This window comes from Diaporthe batatas (assembly GCF_019321695.1).
Source record: "Diaporthe batatas strain CRI 302-4 chromosome Unknown Contig00012, whole genome shotgun sequence".
Lineage (NCBI taxonomy): Eukaryota > Fungi > Ascomycota > Sordariomycetes > Diaporthales > Diaporthaceae > Diaporthe > Diaporthe batatas.
In genome coordinates this window covers 1,411,360-1,431,724 of record NW_025408559.1, presented here as the reverse complement: position 1 = coordinate 1,431,724, position 20,365 = coordinate 1,411,360, and the positions used below count along the sequence as shown (strand labels likewise).

Here is a 20,365-nt window from a genome sequence, read left to right as displayed (position 1 = left end):
GAGAAGTAATCTATAGCGGTGGTGACATACCTCTCTGCGCGTCGCTGCTCATGGAGTCTTCAATGGCAGCATTTACGTCCTGCAGAGTAACGATTACGGTGTAGCCGTGCTCGCGGGGACATGTCGGCTTCGCCTTGCTCCAACTAGCTCGCCTGGGCCTGTTCTTAGCCGGCGATAGTTGTTGCCAGTTGGCAGGGGCTTCTTCCTTGCCAGGGGTTGCCATCAACTCCGGGTAGTAGCATATTTCAGTTTCCTTGGGGAAGGTGGGCCGACTTGCTGCATCTTTTATGTCACAAAGAACCAATCTTGGTAGTTGGTGTGATATGCGTTCCCAGCCCCACAGGGCTGGCTGGTCTTGAATTGACGAGTTGTATTCTGTTCGTGCGGCCATCGACTGGAAGCGAGAGGCGCGATGTACCATCGAGTATGCAGTTCGTCAGCCACACTATCCCATTCACAACCAAGTGGGCAATAGCGGCTGCTGGTACCTTGACTCCGAGGCGCAAATTCCTATGAAGAGTCACATCGTGGGACGGGGTGTTATCAGGTTGACGCGGGTGAAGATCGGGGCCGAGGTCGATCCTCCCCCGTCGTACTATGGCTTGGCCTTGGGGCCGCTTTGTTCAAGATTTGTGACGTCTTTCTCTTTTCTCTTAGAGAAAAGAAAATGTGGAGGGGAATCAAGCATTTGACCAAATTGGGTTTATGTTGAGGAGGACGGACTGCGAGCCTAGGTTCGCATGAGGTAGTAGTCATTGTGGCCCCCGACAGAGACGGATTGACATGGTTCACGATTCGGACGCCAACGCAGTCTCCAAAATGGCTTGCATTGGTATGGTCGGGCAGCAATCCAATGGCAACTGTGGCGATTCGCGAGAAACCCACAGGTACTGAGATCCCAAGGCTGTGTGTCCTTGCGGCGGACATCCACCCACCCTCAGGGATAGCATCTATTATGCTTTGCACGCAACCAAACGGGGCTTGATCCCCAGGGACACGCGGTGGGATCACGGCCGATAAAGGTGACATTATCACGGGAAGTGCCGTCTGATGATAGAGTTTGCCAGGGCCGACGTGGCTCTTCTCATCATCATGACGCGGAACCAGCGCGGTCCAGACTCTGCCTGCTGGCCCTTGGGATTTCGAGGCTCATGTTTGCTCTCGATATCCGATCCTGGGCCACGATGAGGAGTTGTTGAGTTTGTCGCTAGGCCATTTTGGTCCGACTGTGCATTCGACTCCTGATTCGCACGCAGATAGCGCGAGGCTTAGTGCCCGTAAGCAGAAAGAACCCTAAAGTACGACATCAAGTTCGAGTGCAGAACGTGGTAGTATAAGCCGGGTTGTGCTAGTCCTGTTTAGCCCAGAGGCAACGAATGATAACTCGAATACCAATAAAGTATTGACCAGCAATCACTGTCGTATTAAGAGGTCCTGTGTAACAACCCAAGCTCGACGCTGGGGGGGGGGGGGACTCGGTGAGCCGGAGTCATGCCGAGGGCGCGCTGGAGACTTGTAAACTGGAGACTGCGCATTTATTTGTGCGCCCGGCCGAATCAGGAAACCAGGGCACAGCTGCCAAACGACTCCCCGGATGACTTGCCGGAAACGGGTATTTGCTAAGAGAGCCCATCGATGTGATATGCACGAAGTCTGGCCACCCACTCTCCACGCAAGGTCGAATGCGTGTGGTCCAAAGGCCCAGCAGACATATGCGGAACACAAGCCGGTATGCAATGTGATCGCGGAAGGCAGAACAGGCTAAAATGTGGCATGATGATCATCTGCAAGATGCATCAAAAAGAGAAAGATGCCCCCAATAAACGCTGGACCGAGCCAGGGGCTTGTGACAACGCAGGCTGGCAGGCTGGCAAGCTGGCAGGCGATGGCTGATACCAAGAAAGCCTCATGAGATCCATTTCCGCCGTCTCTGAGACAACATGTGGGATTGCTGGCCCAACAATGGCATGCTGAGGGGGTGCCCGTGAAGGGCAGCGAGCCAATGTTCGAGGCAGTGGGCCTTCTGTGGCTTCGCTTTATCTCGACGGCGTGGAGGACGGAGGGCAGCTTGAGCCGTCTCTGGCTCACGAGAAACCTGATTTTGGCGGGCCGCAACGGACAAAAGGCGGGGTGTAGGCCTGCTGGGTGTATAGGCGGCAAGACATGGTTCAGGAAGAGCGCAATGGGCACATAGCTCGCACATAGCTCGCACCCGTACGTGCAAGCCCAACGAGGGCAGGGTCTGCCGCCACAGCAGCCGCTGACTCTCACTGAAGAGTCCCTCAGTCCATCTCTCACTTCTTGCCGAGTACCGCACAGCCGCACTGAAAGGCAGCACGGATGGCCGCGGGCCAACGAGAGACCACTTTTCTTTCCGTTTTTGTCTGGGCAAGTCGGCGAGGCCCTTATTACTGTCGCAAAGACCGCAGAGCTTTGTGCAGACACCCATCTAGCATTATAAAGGGATCGACCAAGACCTGCCCAGGTGGCAGAGATTGTGCTGTGCGTGTCTCAAAAAATATCCCACAAATCCAATGGTAGAGACTCGACCCTACAGGGAGGATCTGACAACAAAGGTGTATGCTCATGACTCTTCTTCATGGCCGGGCCTGGGCTACACTGATGGGAGAGCAGCGAGGGCCGTCGACTCCAAGTGAACCAGCTCGGATTGGATTGGATTGGCGGATACGACGGTTGAGATAAGACTTGTACGGATGGATCATGGATGGCAGATGCGACTTGACAGGTTGACAGGTGACAGGTGACAGGAGGTGGAAGGTGACAGGCAGGGGTCGCTCGAGCCAACGGGCAGGGAAGTGTACAGTAGTGCTCGGTACTTGACTGTAGTCTACAAAGGTGCGCTGATCTTTTTGGACGAAGTCTCGTCTCTCCCGCCCGGCACGGAGATTTGTGATCTTCACAAGGGGGCCTCGAATGGGCTGAACGGTTGTGTCTGTGCCCGCTCCATCCAACACAACCCAATCTATCCATCTACAATCTAATCTCTTGACCACAACTCGGCCAGACGCCACCATGATTCTGCTATGCGACCACCACGACAAGAGACAGACAGCATCTGGCCCACCTCAGCACGCCATGCCGGCCGGGACGAGAATGACCTCCTGGCTTTGGTCCCGCTCGTGGGCTCGTCACACGGTGCATGTTCCGGAGTTTGTCATCCCGGAAAGCCGTCCCATGGCCCCCATCGACGAAGCCACATCGTGGTAGGCCGTCGCTGTCCGCTGCATCCGTCCTGCCCCTCGACAGACACGGACAGATGCGGAACCCAGGATCAATACAGTTGATCCGACTCGCTTGGCAGCGAGGCTTGTTTGGACTTGTGGGCGCATGTATTCGACAAAGAACAATGGACAAGTGACCAATCTACAAGAGGCGCGCCTCTCTGGCACTAAGCATGGCCCAAGCAGAGTCAAGCAGCAGGCAGGCAGGTCAGGAAGATCATCCTGCAAGGTCCCAGATGCAGGGAGACAAGGTTCCCCAGGAACGGCAGGCTCAAGTGCAGCTGGCCGGCGTCCTGCCCTCTCGCGGACTGTCTGTCGAGCAGCACATAACGGCGACTAGCATATACACCACTGCCACTGCCACTACCACCACCACTGTCCGGACGCCTCAAACGGTCGGTGGCTCGAGGCTCAAGGCCGATCCCATCATCTCGCTCGCTCTTTGTCCATCTTGACGGGGGTTGTGCCGTCCGGTCGTCGGCGTGCGGCTCTGCGAACAAAGAGCCAGCCACTCAGCTACAGCGCCTTCACGGCGTCGCAAACAGGACATGGAGACTCGGTTGACAGCCCTCGTTCGAGGCCCTGGGACAAGTAGTCGACATCGAGGACGACGAGCTGATCACCTGGGCCTCAACGAGTTCGTCCAAGAGCGGCTGCGGCACGGCAGCTCCAATTACGTCTGAGCATGCTTGCTTTTCCGTGGTACCCCCAGCTCGACGTCTCTCAACCTGCATGGTACTTCACGCAGCCTCACTGGCGTCATGGGCGGCCTAGAGGCTTCAGAAATCTTCCAATGGCGAGCAGCCTCACCTCGCACTGTCTGCCTGCCCCAACCGTGGCCAGATGCCGAGATCGTCCCTGGAGACTGCGGAAGGCATTTGGCGATGGGGCCCGGCCTGTCAAGCTTGGCTACCCACCGCTGTGTCTCAAACTTGATGGCCGTGAGGCCCGCTCTGGAAGGCGCCATTACCGTATAGGCCAATTTCATTCCAGTTTCCCACCATCACGACACTCGCTGTGGGGCAGATCTACCGGTTCATGCACCTTGTTTCTTCTCCAGGCGCGACTCTACTTCTCCATGTCGGCCGGGGGTATCTGTGTCCCACGCTGTGAGCTGTACTTTGGTTGACAGGCAGGGTACTGTGGGGTGGTCTGGCCGCTCAGAGGTACTGATCGAGCTGCAAAGGACCACCGATCTATCGATAGACCCTGCCCACGGCCTGCCCATCTGCTCCCCAAGGGTGCTACAAGTCCCGACTAAAACAGATGCTTCATGCAAGCAATAGGCTGGTGTAGGGATGTGTAGTGTATGTTTCGCTCAAACGTCTGGACGAGGCCCCAACCTCGATTCTCTTTTGGGGCTGGCCCACGTCTGCCGCGTCTTTTTTGGGTGTGCCACCCCTACGTATTGAGCATCCACCAGTGGCTAGGGCTTTTCATTCCAATGAGCCGCGCAACTCTCTGCGTATTCTTATATCGGACCCGACGACCTCCCTGCTCGAAAAGCCACCGTTCAGTGAAGCTCGACAACCCCTTGGGCCTCGTGTGCCCTTCGACATATCAGACTATATCATTCTGGCACTCCTCCATCACATCCCTTCTCGACTCCCTCGGCCCGTGATCCAGCTTACTCACCTCCACTCTTCCGACTTTTGGAATGACATCCAGGGGACAGCCCAATAAGCAAGTTCTCGGCCCAGACAGCTATACCTCCAGTAACAGCCAGAACATTCACCTATTCGATCAGAACATGGACGCAGACGACAGCTTCACCTTCGGCTTCAACAGCCAGTCCATTCCATACTCTTCATCCTGCCCTTCATCATCTGGGAGTTTCTCCTCGGCCTCTTCGCTATACGATGCTCTCACGCCCCCGCCCAGAAACTCAACTCCACAGCACCCCATGGACTTTGATATCGCCTTTGGCGGTGAATCCATGATGTTCGACGAATTCACACCCTCGCCGCCATCGTCATCTGGCTGCTTTCCTTTGGACATGAAATCTACAGTGGCTCCCAATATGCTTTGTCATGGTATGCCAATGACACCCTCTAGGAGCAACAGCTCGGCGGGGGCATTCCAGAGCAATGTGGACTTCACTCCAACACAAAGCATGGACGCGTACAATTTCATGGACCCTCTCATGATCCCGACTCCATCCCCACTGTTTAGTAGCCATATGCCGAACTGCGACATGACAGCAATCTGGCAGCACCATGCGGATGGGAGCCCCATAACCTTTGAGCGGACTTCCTCGCCGGCGGTGGCCATGACGACCCCAACACCTGGCCCCTTGGGGAGCTCTCACGGAAACATCAGGCGGAGAATCGTCATGGACGGACCCCAGCAAAAGTCAGCATTATTACAACAGAGCCTCCCTAAAACAAATTCTGGCAAGGGTCGCACTTCCAAGGCCAAGCAGGTGTCAGGGAAGCTTCCTCCACTCCAAGAAGGCTTCAAGGTCTCCAAGGCCCCGGCGAATAGGCATCGATGTGAATACCCCGAGTGTAACGGCAAGAGCTATTCCAGGCAGGAACATTTGAAGAGGCATTATAACGAGTGAGTCGTGACGGCAATCACCGGCATGAGCTGAGAAACCAAAGACTGACGAAAATTCCAGAGCACACTCGGATAATCCAGAAACATGGCGCTGTGAATTCTGCGAGACTCCCAAAACTTTCGGTAGATGCGACAATTTCAGAGACCACCTCAAGCGGCACATAGAAAAGTCTGCCGGCAGCAGGACGAGGCACGAGATAGGCGCTGCTATCTTGCTTGCAGAAATGCAAAGCAAGATGAAGAACAAGAAGAAGACTACCACCAGATCAACGACACCAGGCACGGACGATGGTATGAAACCAGTGGACAGCTTTCTATCAAAGTCTGCGCGAGGCCTGGTCAAAGCCGAATCCTCCTAGCGAGGGCCCACCAAGCTCATTCCGCATCAAGTGGGACGGAAAGGCCTCGAAATCCAAGGCACGGCAAGACGACTGGTTCTCACACGCATTACGCTCATACGTTGGATTTGCCCACTTCGAATCTGCATCCTCGTACCGCCATACACGCACTCATAATACTCCAGGATGTTTTGTAGTTGGCACGAACTGTTCCGACGGCGCATAATTCGCGGCGTCGCCATCCACCCGGCGCATATCTGTCTTTTTTGGAGGTGTTCAGGAGCTGGCGCTCAACATGTTCACAGCAATTATGTACTGAATATATTCTATCACTTTAGGAGCCTGCTGTGAGTCGCTGTTACTAAAAAGCGTTTGGGGGGGGGGAGGGTGGACCTGGGACAAGTCCCCAAATGGGATAGGCGTTGAAAATGGCCGTTGTGCAAAAGGCCTTGGGAAGGACTGGGAAGGCGGTGGCGATTGTACATGTCCTAAACTCTGTCAGATACCACTGTCCTTGCGCATCTCTTGCTCAAGATCGAATCGCAAAAGTCCATTTCTCTTGCCCTGTACCCTTTCTTCGCCTTGGTCTCTCTCGCAATACAGTCTGACAGTCAAGCTAGGCTGCGGACTACGTCTCAGTGTCAAAGTTCTGTCCGCCCTCCTCCCCAGCCAGCATTCCTCAGCCTAGCTGGGGCCGCGGACACCCCAAGGACGACTCTCTCGTCTCCACTGCCGTTTCTCCTCTCCGAAGGGTGTCCAGCCATCAGGCCGGACTGACACTTGTTCGGATCGCTCCCGAGTGAGACATGGTAGGCACTGTGCGACTGGTGTGAAGGCCGGGTATGCACCGGAGATCTGAACTGACAGACTGACAAGAGGCTACCCGAGACTGGCAGCTGGCAGCTGGCAGGGACACTTGGTTCTTGGTGCCGTTATCAAAGCTCACCATCGGCCGATGTGCTGTCGCAGGCCTCCTCCCCCCCCACCCGAGACAATACTGTGCCTGTCTTCCGTCACCAGATGCCGCGACGCGTGCTCTTCTCATCTGACGCGAACTGAGACCTCGTGAACGCGGTCCCCCGGGCGAGACAGCGGCAGACTGTGCTGAGTGAGACCCCCCGGCCCAACCTTGTGCGACCGCTCCATTCCACTTGGGCACGAACAAAGTCGAAGCCCCCAGGCCCCCAAGCGCCCCCAGCCCTGCCGGCATTAACAGGAGCCCATTAGGCCAGATCGGTGCATCTCTCCCTCCATCTTGCCTCCTGTCTGCTCCCCCGCCCCACCCGGTCTGCCGGTCTGCCGGTCGATGTTCTCCCGTCCTTCCGCACTGACTGGCCTGGGGCGATAGTCCCAAAACCCCACGCGTCCCAGATGAGGCTCCTGGCGGGAGGACGCGGTGCGCGTCCTCGCTCTGGAATGAATGTCTTTGCCGTTTCGGCTGGTCTGGTTGGGAAATGGGATTTCCTGGTCGGGTACGTCAGGATGAGCCGGGCAGCATCTCAGTCAGGCTGGCTGGCAGATGGCCCAGATTTACGTGGGAGAGGAATTGGTACTGCAGCATCTGCAGCCTGCAGCCACTACATGCCGGTGGGGTGCGACAGACTGGCTGGTGCCTTGCAGGAGAGGCAGAGAGGGTCGTTGACGTGCAGCTATACCAGATATCCTCCGGCCTGGCAGCCTGGCTGGAGTGCCAGCCACATCCCCTGGCCCAGAACCACCGGAATTTCCACCAAGTCAAACAATTGTCTCGATGGGGGCCTGGGGGGCCTGGGGGGCCGGGGCCACCCTCCGGATAGCCAAACGAAGACGCCTGGGTAAGGTCATTTCGAGCTACATGACGCTTCTGCAGGCACTTGTACGATTCTGCAACCACCTGCATGCTGGTGCGAACCGGTGCACATCGATGGGCCCATGTCTGCATTGATCCGAGCCAGATGTCTCATTACGTGCAGGAGGCTACCCTCAGACATCCGACCAGGCCGGCCGGTTGAGGCCAAGAAGAAAAGAGGGAAAAAGCAACCACCAGGTGTCAGGACCCCAGCTTGCCCAGGGCCCCGGCCTGAGATGCCTCTTCTGCTGAGGAGAACTGCGAGACTGATCAACCATCTATGCCATCCCTGGTTCTACACATCACCCTGATCACGTCGACGCTTTTGGCAAGGTGGAAAAGGCTTGATTTTTTGGACAGCCAGGCGCACGTCAGCGCCTCTGGTCACTTCCGCGGTCTCGCCACCCCTTCCATGCCGATGCGAGACATTATATGATTACGACATCACTCTGTTTGAGCGTTTTGGCCACGGCCCGTCTTTTGAGAGGGCCTTCCTGACTGCGGCCCGGTGATGGCTCGTGACAGCATCCTGTGTGCCTACTGCATGCTAAATAAGCCACGGGGAGCTTTGAACGGAGGCCTGGGTTGGTGACACAGAGATGGCCAACTCACTGTTCGAGAATTAAGCGAAAACAAAGGTGTGGATAAGCTGCGCCGACGGATCCAGATGGAAATGGCATTGCGCAGGCAGACAGAAATAACCAATTTCTTGAGGCAGGGTCTGTTTGTTTGTGGCGCTGGCCTGCTGTTCGCAGAAGTACGGCCGGAAGAAAAAGCCCTCTCCTAACAAGTACCGCGGACCAAGGAACTTGCTGGCCCCCAAGCAAAATCAAATGACCCAGCTGAATCTGGAGCCCAAAAGCACAGCATCGTTTGGCCTGGGATGTCCGCTGCACACCACCGTCCAGCATGCCGGCATCTTCCTACGCGGCCGCCACAGCCTCCACATCGCTTCCGGATCGACCTGTGCCAACGCACACCAAGAGAGCGGATTCGCCAGGTGTAACCATCCGTGCAGTTGAGCTCGCTTCTCAAAACCTACTACACCATGCCGGAATCCTCGGACGGGGCCTCCTCGGCGCTTTTTCAAACAGATGGAAGACGTGATGGCTGCTGCGGCCCCAAAGCTCCCCAGAGGCCCACGCCTGCCACGCCGATTCTGGCGTCTTGGGGCGGCCAGGGCTTTATGCACTTTCTCAAGTGTCGGGATACCCTTTTACGGAAGTCTGAGGGAAAGGCCAGGGACAAGTGTCGCCTTTCGACTTTTCCGGGACTCCTTGGTAGGCCCAACCGCGTGCTCAAACTGTGACATGTTGTTGCGCGAGGCCAGTAAACTGCACCCTCACACCATTGTTTGAGGTAAACACAATGACATAACCGGCGTAAGCCACTGCATCTTGATCTCTGCTAAATATTCAGCTGTACTGTGTAGTTCTAATTCTTTACTCGAGCTTGACGTGTATGGAGAAGAAAGGGCGATGATGTGTGCTGGTAACAACAAGGATATTGCTTGGCTCAGTATAAGCACAAATCTCTGCCATGCCCACCTCGCGGTTGGCCTTGAGGACGTGTACTTCATACAATCCCGCACTGACAGTCATGTTCTTCAGTCCTCCTCCGCCAGGCCAGTCAAGCCACCGGCAAGGCCGTGCATCCTCCGCCCGAGGAGATCATCGGAGCTGGCCAGCCTGTTGAGCGAGTCCTTCTTAGCCCGGGCGTTGGCTCTCCTCTTCCCCTTCCTGTCAGAATCCTCACCATCTGCCTCGCCATCTTTGGCCTTTTGAGCCTCGACAACCGCCGCACCGTCCTTGCCATTAGTCTTGACACCATTCGACGCCGGCTTGCCCCTCGCCCTGGTCATTCCGATCTCCAGCAGCCCCTCGTCGCCACTCGACTCAGCCCGCATGTGGTGCCTCCCCGAGCCCTCGGCCGCCTTCTTGGCCGTGCGCCTCCGGCTCTCGCGCTCGCGCTTTTCACTCGACGCAAAAGCCTCCTCGATCCACCCGGCGGAGCGATCAATGAGCTTCCACGCCGGAGGGTAGATGGTAGGGAATTGCAGGAACCCGTGCGACGTGCCTGGTATCAGGTTCACCTCTGCGACATCTTTGTCGTTGAATCCCGCAGCCAGGGCGTCTGACTCCATGTAATCCAACCTCTGCCCTCCCGATGCATGCATGGCGGCTTTGACGCGGCGCAGGCGGCCGGCAAAAATGACAGTATCATCCACCAGTGGGTCGCGCTCACCTGTCAAGAAGTATGTCTTTGGGAAGCGGGCGAGGAGCATGTCTGGGGCAAGTATGGGCGATAGTAAGTAGTCTTGACTGAAATCCGGCCGATTGTGCGGGCCGATATACAAAATGATCATGGCCCGCATCATTTCAGGGGCCAGGACGCGGTCATTGAAGTAGGATAGCATGGAAGACATGGCCAGCCTGGTCTGGAGGGGCTCTGAATGATACGAGGTACTGCCGGCCCGTTTGCTGACGGCCGACGATTCTGGTTGTGATGATCGATTTCCTTTGCTCGTTTTGCTCCATTTCGTCGGGGTCGCATGGGCATATTCGGGCTGCGGCGTGCGAGTTCCTTCCGAGTTCGCCAGCTGCTTCGACTCCTTGGTCCCGTCGTCTGGTGGGTGGACCACATATTTCGGTGAATCGTGCTCGTCATCAGAGTGGTGCGGGGTTCCGACGAGATTGTTGTATTGCATACTCTTGCGGCGAGCGATGGCCTTATTAGTTGACCGCATTCTCCGGTCTTGAATCAAGGCCATTTGCTCGTCTGACATCCAGTTCCCAATATTCATGTCAAGTCCCGGATAGAACAAGACCAGGCCATCGGGGATCGGCAGGCCGGCTTGACCCTGAAAGTGGCTTGATGGGAAGAGCCCACCTTCTATGATCATCAAAGTCATGGCGGTCGCGAGATTGCCACCTGCACTGTCACCTGTGACAACGACCTTGGGCGTCTCTTTGCCAGACATGCCGATGCAGCGCCCGCGGGTCTTCATGAGGGTGGCATAGACGTCGTAGCACTCATTCAAGGCGTAGGGGAAAGGGTATTCCGGCGCCTTCCGATAATCTATGCTGAGCACAGGAAGCCCTGTCTTGGACGCCCACGAGAGCAGTTTGTCGTCGTTACAGCGGGGATCCATGGCGACGAAGCCGCCTCCTGGCAGGTCCAGCACGACCCTATTCTGGTGCTCCAGTTCTGATAGTGGACCGTCAAAATACAGCCAGGCTGCCACAGGCTCCTTGTAGTCGCTGGTGGACGGCCTCGGGATGCGAATAGCGCGCGGGGGCCAGCGAGAATATCGCGGGCGCATGAGCTTCTGGAAGAAGTCTATGTATGGGCTGATGCCCTTGTTCCAGCTGATCCTCAGGTGCTCAACGGTCAGGTTCGACCGAACCTTGCGCACCTTCTCGTCGGCCTTTTCGGCGGCGAATAGGTAGAATATCGAGAAGACGACGCTCGACAAGTCCCTCAGCCACTTGGATTTGATCTTCATGGCGGTCCAAAACCCGGCATCAAGAGCGGTCAAGATCCAAGTGGCTCGGAAGTAGGCCGGGTCGTACATGTTTGATAGCGGCTCGGGGCTAGCCAGACCGACCAGAGTGCTGAAATTGCGGCCGGCGTAGAGGAATGTCATGGTTACGACGACAAGTTGCCATGCTGTCAGTTTCCTGGAACAGAGCTTCGAGTAGAGTCGCACAAGCGGAGGGCCGTGCTTATGGCCTCTACTATAGTGTCAGACGAGGCCTCACAGACATGGTGGATGAGTTGGAAGGCTGGCATACTTGAAGAGGTATGCTGACCAGAAGGCCAGCACAGCCAAGACCTGAAGTCTTCGCGACTTGGCAGACGGCCGTCCCAGGACATGATCCAACATGATGCTTGGTGATCAGGCGCTGCGCCCGGATCATACGAATTTGGATGTCTCCAGGCCAAGTGTGCCTTGAACCCGGCCCCGGGCCTTTCGAATAACGGGAGAGAATATCGCCAAGCGGGATGCAGTTTGCAATGTTTCGGGGTCCCGCTGCTTATGAGTGACAGGTACGGTTAAGCAACATTCATATAGGCCGCAAGCCAGCGCACACAGCCATGCCTGGCACCAGATGAGAAACGGAGGTACAATTGCGCTTGTTAACGTGGCCAGAGACGGAGACAAAAGTGTCTGGGTCAAGACACGGCACGTGGCGGTATTGGGTGTGCTTGAGAGGTTCGTCTATAGTAACAAAGAATATGATGATAACAGGCAAGGGAAGGTAAAAGAGAGAGAAAAGACAAGCCAGATCACAATAATAAAGATGTCGGGGTCAGGTGAGGATGATGATGTTTCGGCCCGGAGCCCTGGATGTCAGACGGACACGGAGGCTTGGGGTCACTAGGATTGGGCCTGGCAGTTTTGCATGTGACTGTCGCGTGAAGGGAGCGAGACCCATACTGGAGCCGGCCCCCCCGTGGCCCCGTGGGGAGTGCCCAATTGGTAGTAGTGTAGGCCGACCGACTGACTGACGACAGCGTTCCTTCACACAGCCTCCAGTGACAGCACGCCAGCATGCTGGCTGTGATTGGAACGCATCGCCTGGTGGGAACCTGTCTGTGTCCAAAGAAAGCCATTGGACCCGGTGTTGTTATCCCATACACGGCGTAGTGTCAGCACTCAGCAGCCACGTAAGTAAGTGGTGGCCCAGCCAGGTGGTTGATAAGTGACAGAAACACCTGGTCGCCCCCACACTCTCCTACCTTTTCTTCTAGAAATGGGCATGAGCGAGGTCGAGGACTTGTGGGATCGTCGGATTGTCGTGGTCTCTTCGAGGCTGGCATGTGACGGTGCCGCCCCGAGTCAGTCACCTTGTACCCATGCCACGATACTTGGGTACTTAAGTACTTATCTACCTAGGTACCTAGGTGCTTAGATAGTGTGGCCGTTGCCATGACCCAGGCCGACAGTCTGATTCCAACCGAAGCAGCCGAGATTCTGGAAACCGGCATGGCTACTTGATTGAAAATAGGATATTCCACCCACCAACCGACCTGGCACTAGAATGGTCACAGAACAGAACAAGAGGCCGTCTCCACCCCCACCGACCTCGGTAGCAACATTGGGACAGGCCCGCCCACTCGGGCTGGGAACGGATCCGGGGCACGCTGGGTGCGGCCCTCCAGCATGGGTCTTTGCAGGGACAGCTCCCCGCCTGGGGTGACCCTGAAGTGCCCGACAACTCCAAGAAAATTTCACCAGGGACCACCGCTATCGGGGCTCGCCCGGCTGCAGATAACCTCTCGTCTATGACTGATGCGCCCTCAACAACAAGACTCATACTGCTCCGCTCGCGAGCGACTTTACATGTGCGCCAGCCTGGCATTGACTCACAAGTCTCTTCTCTATAATAGCCACATTCGAAATCGCTCGCTATCTCAACACTCACCTTCCCTCCTGCATACACCACCGATCTAAGGGCATCTCCCACAATGGCTTTTCGCGCTCGAATCTCCAGGGCAGCGGCTGGCCTGGCCGCTCGCCCTTGTCGCCCATCCTCCTGTTCCATGCCAGCCAGGCTGCGCTCCTATTCGCAGGCTACCGCTGTCCCAACCAGCAATCTGGGCTCACATGTCCAGCAGAACATAGCCGTGAGCCTCTGCCATGTCGTGGAGCTTCGGCTGGCTCTCCGCTAACAACCTTGTCCCCTTCGCAGAGAGATGCCAGCCTACCGAACCCAGATCCCGCGGCCGACTCGCCCAGCGCCGCCATGGTGGACGGCCATGCCCCCTACATGGTCGCTACCTACGCCCGGCCCCCACCAGTCTTCGTCCAGGGCGAGGGCTCCTACCTGTGGGATGTTGAGAACCGGCGCTACCTCGACTTCACATCCGGCATCGCCGTCAATGCCCTGGGCCACTGCGACCCCGAGTTCGCCAGGATAATTGCTGACCAGGCCAAGACCCTCGTCCACGCCTCTAATCTCTACTACAACCCCTGGACTGGCGCCCTCTCCAAGCTCCTGGTCGAGAAGACCCTTGAGTCGGGGTCCATGCGCGACGCTGCTTCCGTCTTCGTCTGCAACTCGGGCTCGGAGGCCAACGAGGCCGGCATCAAGTTTGCCCGCAAGGTCGGCAAGATTCTCGACCCCTCTGGCGCCAAGCACGAGTTCGTCTCTTTCAACAACTCCTTCCACGGGCGGACCATGGGCAGTCTGTCGGCAACACCCAACCCCAAGTACCAGCAACCCTTCTCTCCCATGGTCCCAGGTTTCAAGTACGGAGACTACAACGACATCTCTGCCATCAACGATCTCGTGACGGAGAAGACATGCGGTGTCATAATTGAGCCCATCCAGGGCGAGGGCGGTGTTCAGGTGGCAAGCGACGAGTTCCTGGTTGCCCTGGCCAGGCGGTGCAGGGAGGTTGGCGCTGTCCTGCACTACGACGAGATCCAGTGTGGTCTGTCGCGGACTGGCACATTCTGGGCACATGGCAGGCTGCCCAAGGAGGCCCACCCAGACATTCTGACCACGGCCAAAGCACTAGGGAACGGCTTCCCCATTGGCGCCGTACTCGTGAGCAAGGATGTGGCTGACAAGATCAAGGTGGGCGACCACGGTACCACCTTCGGCGGCAACCCTCTTGCGTGTCGCCTGGCACATTACATTGTCAACAGGCTCGCAGATCCAGCGCTGCAACAAGATGTAGTAGCCAAAGGAGCCGTCTTCGCAAGCGGTTTCAAACAGCTGCGGGACAAGTTCCCAGATCTCATCACCGAGATCAGGGGCCGTGGCTTGATACTCGGGTTGCAGCTCACCGAGGACCCGACCCCCATCGTAAAGGCCGCCCGCGAGAGGGGACTCCTCGTGATTACAGCAGGCACCAACACGCTCCGATTTGTGCCTCCATTGACCATCTCTGAGGCAGAGATCCAGGAGGGACTCCAGATCCTGGAACAAGCGATCGCCGCTACTCGGTCTTGAATGGCTTGGGACACGAGATACGCTGAATATATATCTCTATCTGGCAGTGAGTTATGTCGTTGAACCTGTATATATTTGCTTCAGCAGAGAGGAGTTTGGGCTTCAAAAGTCGACCGCGTTTCGGCACACCTTATTGTACTGTTCTTTGCTCCGATGCCACTGCCGGAAGTATCTTGATACCCAATTCATTCTCACGAGCAGGACGGCATACATAAGATAGCCCTCATCTTGTAGGCAGGACCCGGCAGACCGCAGAATTACAAGAAAGGTTGGTTTCACTTGATGATTCTTTTCCTCGACTGTCTTGTTTGGATGCCTCTTTTTCTGGCATCTGATGTGGTGTGGTCCTGGATGCAATCCAATGGCTGCAGCCAATCAGTGTAATTCAGCCTACCCGAGATCAAGTGATCACTAAGCCTCGCAGCCAAGGCAAAGATGACGGTCACGTCAAGTTTGCAATCCTTCTCGAGCCACATGCACGACCACATCTAATGAGTTTCTTCTGAACATTGCATTGCAAAGTTCATTTCTACTTCCTCCCATCACTCTCATACCGGGTCGAGCAAACAAAGCAGATATTGAGTGGCACAGAGGGCCTGCTCATCTACCATCCTGTCAAAGCTCCCACTATCCTCAATCTCGTCCGACCTTGCCCCCCCCCCCCCCAACGCTCACCCACATGTCGGACACATTTCGTCACCGTTTTTTCTGAACAACTCGGAATAACTTTGGTGGTCATAGTTCCTTCAAATGAGCAGTTATCAACCTCGACACTGATTCTCAGCCCCTTGATGGATACCCTCCTCGGTAGCATGTCTTGAAGCCCAAGCTACTGGTATTTCTTTCGGCACAAAACTGCTTGCCACCACCTGGCTGTCTACTATCTGAGCGGCTGCTCTTCGTCAAGCCGAGAGCTATAGCAGCATCGTTAATCATGGAGCAACTGCCCTCATATCAGGATGCTACCGGGAAGAAAGAATGGCTCGAGCTGGTAGCACCTTACATTGATGCCTCCGATTACCAAAGCCTGTGCTGCGTTTCCAGACAATTTCGTAGGGTTTTTGCCCCACGAGCTTGGAAGGATCCTCTTTCCGTTGTACGCACATTGAATCGGGATACAGCCTATGGTGAGTTATTTACCCAGTCATTACTGCCCCTTGCACTGCCCCTCGCACTGCTACCAGAACAGAATGGTTGACGCATCTCATGAAGACTACCGTTGGTACTCGAGGTTTCTTGGCCGTGTACGACAAGTAGACACCTCAGTAGCGTCCATGGTAGCCATTATGGACTTCCGCGGCTTCGCCCCCACTCCTGGACTGGAAGAATACCAAGATGCATACAATAGGAGCTTTCAGGAGCTTGCGATTCGGCTCCCCAACCTGCGCTGCTTGTTGCTCGATGGCCACCCACAACTCAGCCTGTCTATGCTATCTAGGCATGCCTTGCGATCGAGTACCGTCGATTCCCTAGACAAGATCCACCTAGTCAGCATCGCAAATTGTGGAACGTCGCTTCCAGCAAAGTTCTTTGGCGACCAATGGCTTAGTGGCTTGGTCTATCTAGACATGTCAAACACCCCTGGGACTCTCGGAAACCAATGGGCGCTTACATCCCATGACCTGCCGCACCTCCGCATCCTGAAGCTCGGGAGAAAGAATCTGACTGATTGGACTGCTGGCGCCATCGTACGCGAATTCGGCACGCGGTTGTGGAGTCTTGACGTTTCCGGGAACGGCCTCACGGACAACTTTCTCAGAATGCTGTTGGAACACAGTCTCCCTACCTATGCAAACACTGAGCTACGGATCAACAACCATTTCGCTGTTGAAGGGCAATTAAGACCGGTGTTTGAAACTGGCCATCCCCGCGCCAACCGTGGACTGTATTTTGTCGACGAGTCTGATCAGAGCGCGACATTTTCGTCTGCTGAGCGATACCTTGCGGACCCCCCAATCTACGACTCTTTGAATGGCGATTCTATCAGCGAACAAGGTCAAGTCAGATTGCGTGGCCGATCTAGGGGGCAGGAACGCATCAGAGGTGACTCGGCGGAGGACGCGGTCAGAGTTCTAGCAGGTGCTGAAGGGGAAGAATTACCTGATGCACTACACCCCCAACACCAAAGGCTTCATTGGCCGTCTCCCCAGGCAGGTACCACGCATTTGCATCTCAACGAGCTCAGGCTCAGCGCATCTGCCGTCAAGTCTTTTCTTAGCGAGTCTTCTGGTCACATTGAACACTTCGAATGCGACCGAACATCGCTGTCGTCTCACTACGCCTCTTTCTGGCAGAGCAAAGCGCCGTTCCTCTCCAAAGCCGCCACCTTGTATGCTCTCCCAGGGGCTGCGTACCTCTTCCGCCCCGTCATATCGTCGAATTTGCGCGTGCTCAAGATTCACCATTCCTTGATCACCAACACCCCTACTCTCGATTCTCGAAGCACCGGCGAGTTGACCAACCTGTGGTTGGCCGAGACATACATGCGCAAAAGGCTCGATCTCGCCTATCCGCAGACGTACGTCCCAGACATGAACCCGCGTCTTTATTCACTCACCATCTCTGTGATCCCGCGCTACTCGACCGGTGTCGTCGCCCAACGACTGATCAACTTCCTGCGTCTTGTCGCTATCCAGGAGCAAGAGATCGAAAGCACAAGAGCTGCAGTGCCATTCCGAGGACCGCCGGTGTTGCGTGGTCTCCGCCACGTCCGACTAGAGTTTGAGCCAGACGCCAAGGACGACCTCGGCTCTCTCGATGACGAGACTGATGAAAAGGACTCGGCAAAGTTTATTGAAGAGGGCACAGGAGCGTTCTCCTTCTTCGAGGGCGCATGGGATCCATCATCCTCGTCTGTCACGTCCAGAGTGACGGAACATTCGACTACTGAGACCGCAAACGTGAGTGACGTCGATACCCATCGCAATGCCCTCTCCACCACCGCGGAACGAATCAGCGACTATCCTTTCAATAAGGCGATAGACGAGCAGGTCAACTTCAGCCTCCTCGCAGGCGGCGATGGCGATCAGCCCCCCAAGCTGGTCTCAGTCTGGGTGGGATCAGGGATCATCAGCCCGAACAAACCGCCCGCCATCAACGAGTACATGAAGAACACCTGCGACACGGCCAACCGCACGGACGTCTGCCCCGCGACGCCCTGCCACGTCGCCGCCGGCGTACCGCCGGGATCGTTCATATTCGAGCGCGCGTGGGACGCGATAACGCTGCCGGGGGCCACCACCAAAGTCAGGCTGCCCACCAAGGCGGAGCTGCGGGCCATGGAGGACGTGGTCGCGCGGGTCAAGGCCTTCCGGCTGGAGTCGCGGCGAGTGTACGCCGCGCTGGAGCCCGGGCGCCGCAACGCCGTTGGGCAGCACGAGTACTGGCGGGGCCGGCTGGAGCTTGTGCTACCGCGACCGCGGGTGCACTCGTCGGATTATTGGAGGTAGATTGATCGTGGCCTGTCAGTTATCGGAGCGAAGAATACGTATGGTACAACAATCTTCGCGTTTGTAGATACGAACTGCCATCCAAGAGCTACAGCGCGAGTGAATATTGCTCTCGGGTATCTTCCTCGAGGCTAGCATTTAACCAACAGAGGCAATCAGATGGTTTTCGGCCGCCCTGTAAAGCCCTGCTCGGCCACGGTGAAATACAGTGGGTTTGACGCCGTTGGGATCAATAGCCGAGGCCTGAATTAAGCACGAAGGGCCAACGGTCCACCACGCGACCGCGATAGGGGTAATATCAGAGCTTAGGCGTACGCGCAAATCGCCCTATGACTCGGGAGTCCCACCCATGCGGAAATCATTCACTTGCATGACACTCTGGTCTCATGTTGGTAGAAGCTATTTCCGAGATGGCGCAGATATATTTCCCATCCCCGTCACACCTCAAGGTCCACGAAGAAAACAAAGAGTGCTGTGGATTAATCGATCCCCGGAGACCCTGTAGTTGATCTTGAGGGAGAAAATTCCCTTAAGAAGATGGAAAAGGGAAGGGTCTCTTTTCCTTCATCTTTCCTTATGAGAAGGAATTTTCCTCCCGTTTTTCCCTCGTCTTTTTTTATAAAAAAAAAAGAATAAAGGAAGCAAGGAAAACAATGTCGAGGGCCACCTAGCAACCACAGTGGGAAAGACGCGAGGGCCGGCATGGGATTTATCGATTCATCATACCGTCACAGTGTGTTCTTGTTTCATTGTGCGTTGCCCGCAGGGAATTTCGTGCGGCACTACTCTTGACTTTTGACTCCGTCAAGGATCTTCAGATTCGGATCTTTTCGATGTAGGGTTGTCTGGTGTTGGACCAAATGTGCATAGCACCGTACAGTCTTGTTTGGTGGGCTATTCTGTCATGATGACCAGACATTTTTGCCGCAGTGTGAGCATGGCTCGCACGGAGTCATCTCAGATGCAAAGGCGGAAGCGATTTGGCCATATGCAGACAATCTGCTACGCGATCGATACGAATCGTGTCGTGGAGTTGAGGAGTTGTTCACGCACCACGCGAAAGCATTGCACATGGCGATCACAGGCCACAGAGACGAGTAAAGCCCTATCGAATCACGGCTGCAAGAGCACGGTCAGAGCAAAGAGAACCAGAGAGTAGACGCACAGTATGCAGTGAGGCCGATGATGCACGCACAACCACATCGGGGACGGCCGAGAGGGTTTACGAGTGCTATTTATCGCCCAGCAAGACAGGGCAGCCGATCGAGGCCACTGACGTGCGTGTGCGACGCAACACGACCCAGCTCACGAGAATGATGGGTGGAAAACAGCAGATGCGGCGGGCCGGGAAGTTGGTTCCCGGTTGCAATTGCAATGGGATGGGATTTTAAAGAGGCGGTCGTGGGTCCACGCTGTCTAGCTGTCAGGCTGTGTGTGCACGTGTGGCTTGCGCGCGCCGAGATACCCTGTGCAGCACTGTGCAGCAGGTGTCGCATTTATTCCAGCTGCCGCTGGCGGCGGCGCAAATGATGTGCTGGCCACGCGGTTGTCTCTGCTGGTATCCGTCCCGCAGGCGTCTGCGGCACGGCTTGTAAATGCCACTAGCTAAGGACGGAAGAAGTTCGAGGAGTTGAGCGTGGACTGCGTGACGGCCTGTGCGAGGTTTGGCGGAAACCAAGTGCCGACGTGCCCAGTGCCCAGTGCCACAGTGACCATTTTTGAGTGCGCAGCGGAGGATTTCCTGAAGCGAGAAGCTTGGCATGCAGATTAACTTCTGGGGAACCGTTCGTCCCATGCGGCAGTCGAGCTGGCAGGCTGGCAGGCTGGCAGGCTGGCAGGCTGGCAGGCTGGGCCGGGCCCCTCTGGCCTCTGGCAGTCTGGATAACCTTTGTCCAAGTGTTGCTGTCTCAGGTGCGTCCGAACGCTGGCAGGTGGGCGGGCAAACCAAAACCTGTCAGGAGGCGGCTGTCAGGAGGCGGCTTGG

At 56.2% G+C, this 20,365-nt stretch overlaps 4 protein-coding genes across 4 annotated transcripts; 3 read left to right on the top strand and 1 right to left on the bottom strand.

The window, feature by feature from the left end:
* The first annotated feature begins 1,418 nt into the window (after positions 1-1,418).
* On the top strand, positions 1,419-7,879 carry KVR01_010079 (uncharacterized protein). Its single transcript, XM_044787304.1, has 2 exons — positions 1,419-5,801; positions 5,863-7,879. Exons 1-2 carry the CDS (start codon positions 4,900-4,902, stop codon positions 6,158-6,160), a joined length of 1,200 nt encoding a protein of 399 aa, XP_044641327.1. The 5' UTR covers positions 1,419-4,899; the 3' UTR covers positions 6,161-7,879.
* A 1,397-nt stretch (positions 7,880-9,276) lies between these two features.
* Positions 9,277-12,521, bottom strand: KVR01_010077 (uncharacterized protein). The gene is made up of 2 exons (XM_044782322.1): positions 11,762-12,521; positions 9,277-11,701 (listed from the first exon to the last, which is right to left on the bottom strand). Exons 1-2 carry the CDS (start codon positions 11,851-11,853, stop codon positions 9,574-9,576), a joined length of 2,220 nt encoding a protein of 739 aa, XP_044641325.1. The 5' UTR covers positions 11,854-12,521; the 3' UTR covers positions 9,277-9,573.
* Positions 12,522-12,729: 208 nt separating this feature from the next.
* KVR01_010118 (acetylornithine transaminase) lies at positions 12,730-15,210 on the top strand. Its single transcript, XM_044785055.1, has 2 exons — positions 12,730-13,598; positions 13,664-15,210. The coding sequence occupies exons 1-2, from the start codon at positions 13,440-13,442 to the stop codon at positions 14,930-14,932; spliced, it is 1,428 nt and encodes a 475-aa protein (XP_044641366.1). The 5' UTR covers positions 12,730-13,439; the 3' UTR covers positions 14,933-15,210.
* Positions 15,211-15,552: 342 nt separating this feature from the next.
* Positions 15,553-18,731, top strand: KVR01_009966 (uncharacterized protein). Its single transcript, XM_044794981.1, has 2 exons — positions 15,553-16,059; positions 16,145-18,731. The coding sequence occupies exons 1-2, from the start codon at positions 15,867-15,869 to the stop codon at positions 18,379-18,381; spliced, it is 2,430 nt and encodes an 809-aa protein (XP_044641214.1). The 5' UTR covers positions 15,553-15,866; the 3' UTR covers positions 18,382-18,731.
* Positions 18,732-20,365: the final 1,634 nt, after the last annotated feature.

Bases quoted from the DNA above. Each gene is read 5' to 3' on its own strand.
- KVR01_010118 (XM_044785055.1), top strand. From the start codon at position 13,440: ATGGCTTTTCGCGCTCGAATCTCCAGGGCAGCGGCTGGCCTGGCCGCT. The intron at 13,599-13,663 runs GTGAGCCTCTGC...TCCCCTTCGCAG, and splicing joins ATGTCCAGCAGAACATAGCC to AGAGATGCCAGCCTACCGAA.
- KVR01_010077 (XM_044782322.1), bottom strand. From the start codon at position 11,853: ATGTTGGATCATGTCCTGGGACGGCCGTCTGCCAAGTCGCGAAGACTT. The intron at 11,702-11,761 runs GTATGCCAGCCT...ACACTATAGTAG, and splicing joins TGGTCAGCATACCTCTTCAA to AGGCCATAAGCACGGCCCTC.
- KVR01_009966 (XM_044794981.1), top strand. From the start codon at position 15,867: ATGGAGCAACTGCCCTCATATCAGGATGCTACCGGGAAGAAAGAATGG. The intron at 16,060-16,144 runs GTGAGTTATTTA...CATCTCATGAAG, and splicing joins GAATCGGGATACAGCCTATG to ACTACCGTTGGTACTCGAGG.
- KVR01_010079 (XM_044787304.1), top strand. From the start codon at position 4,900: ATGACATCCAGGGGACAGCCCAATAAGCAAGTTCTCGGCCCAGACAGC. The intron at 5,802-5,862 runs GTGAGTCGTGAC...CGAAAATTCCAG, and splicing joins TTGAAGAGGCATTATAACGA to AGCACACTCGGATAATCCAG.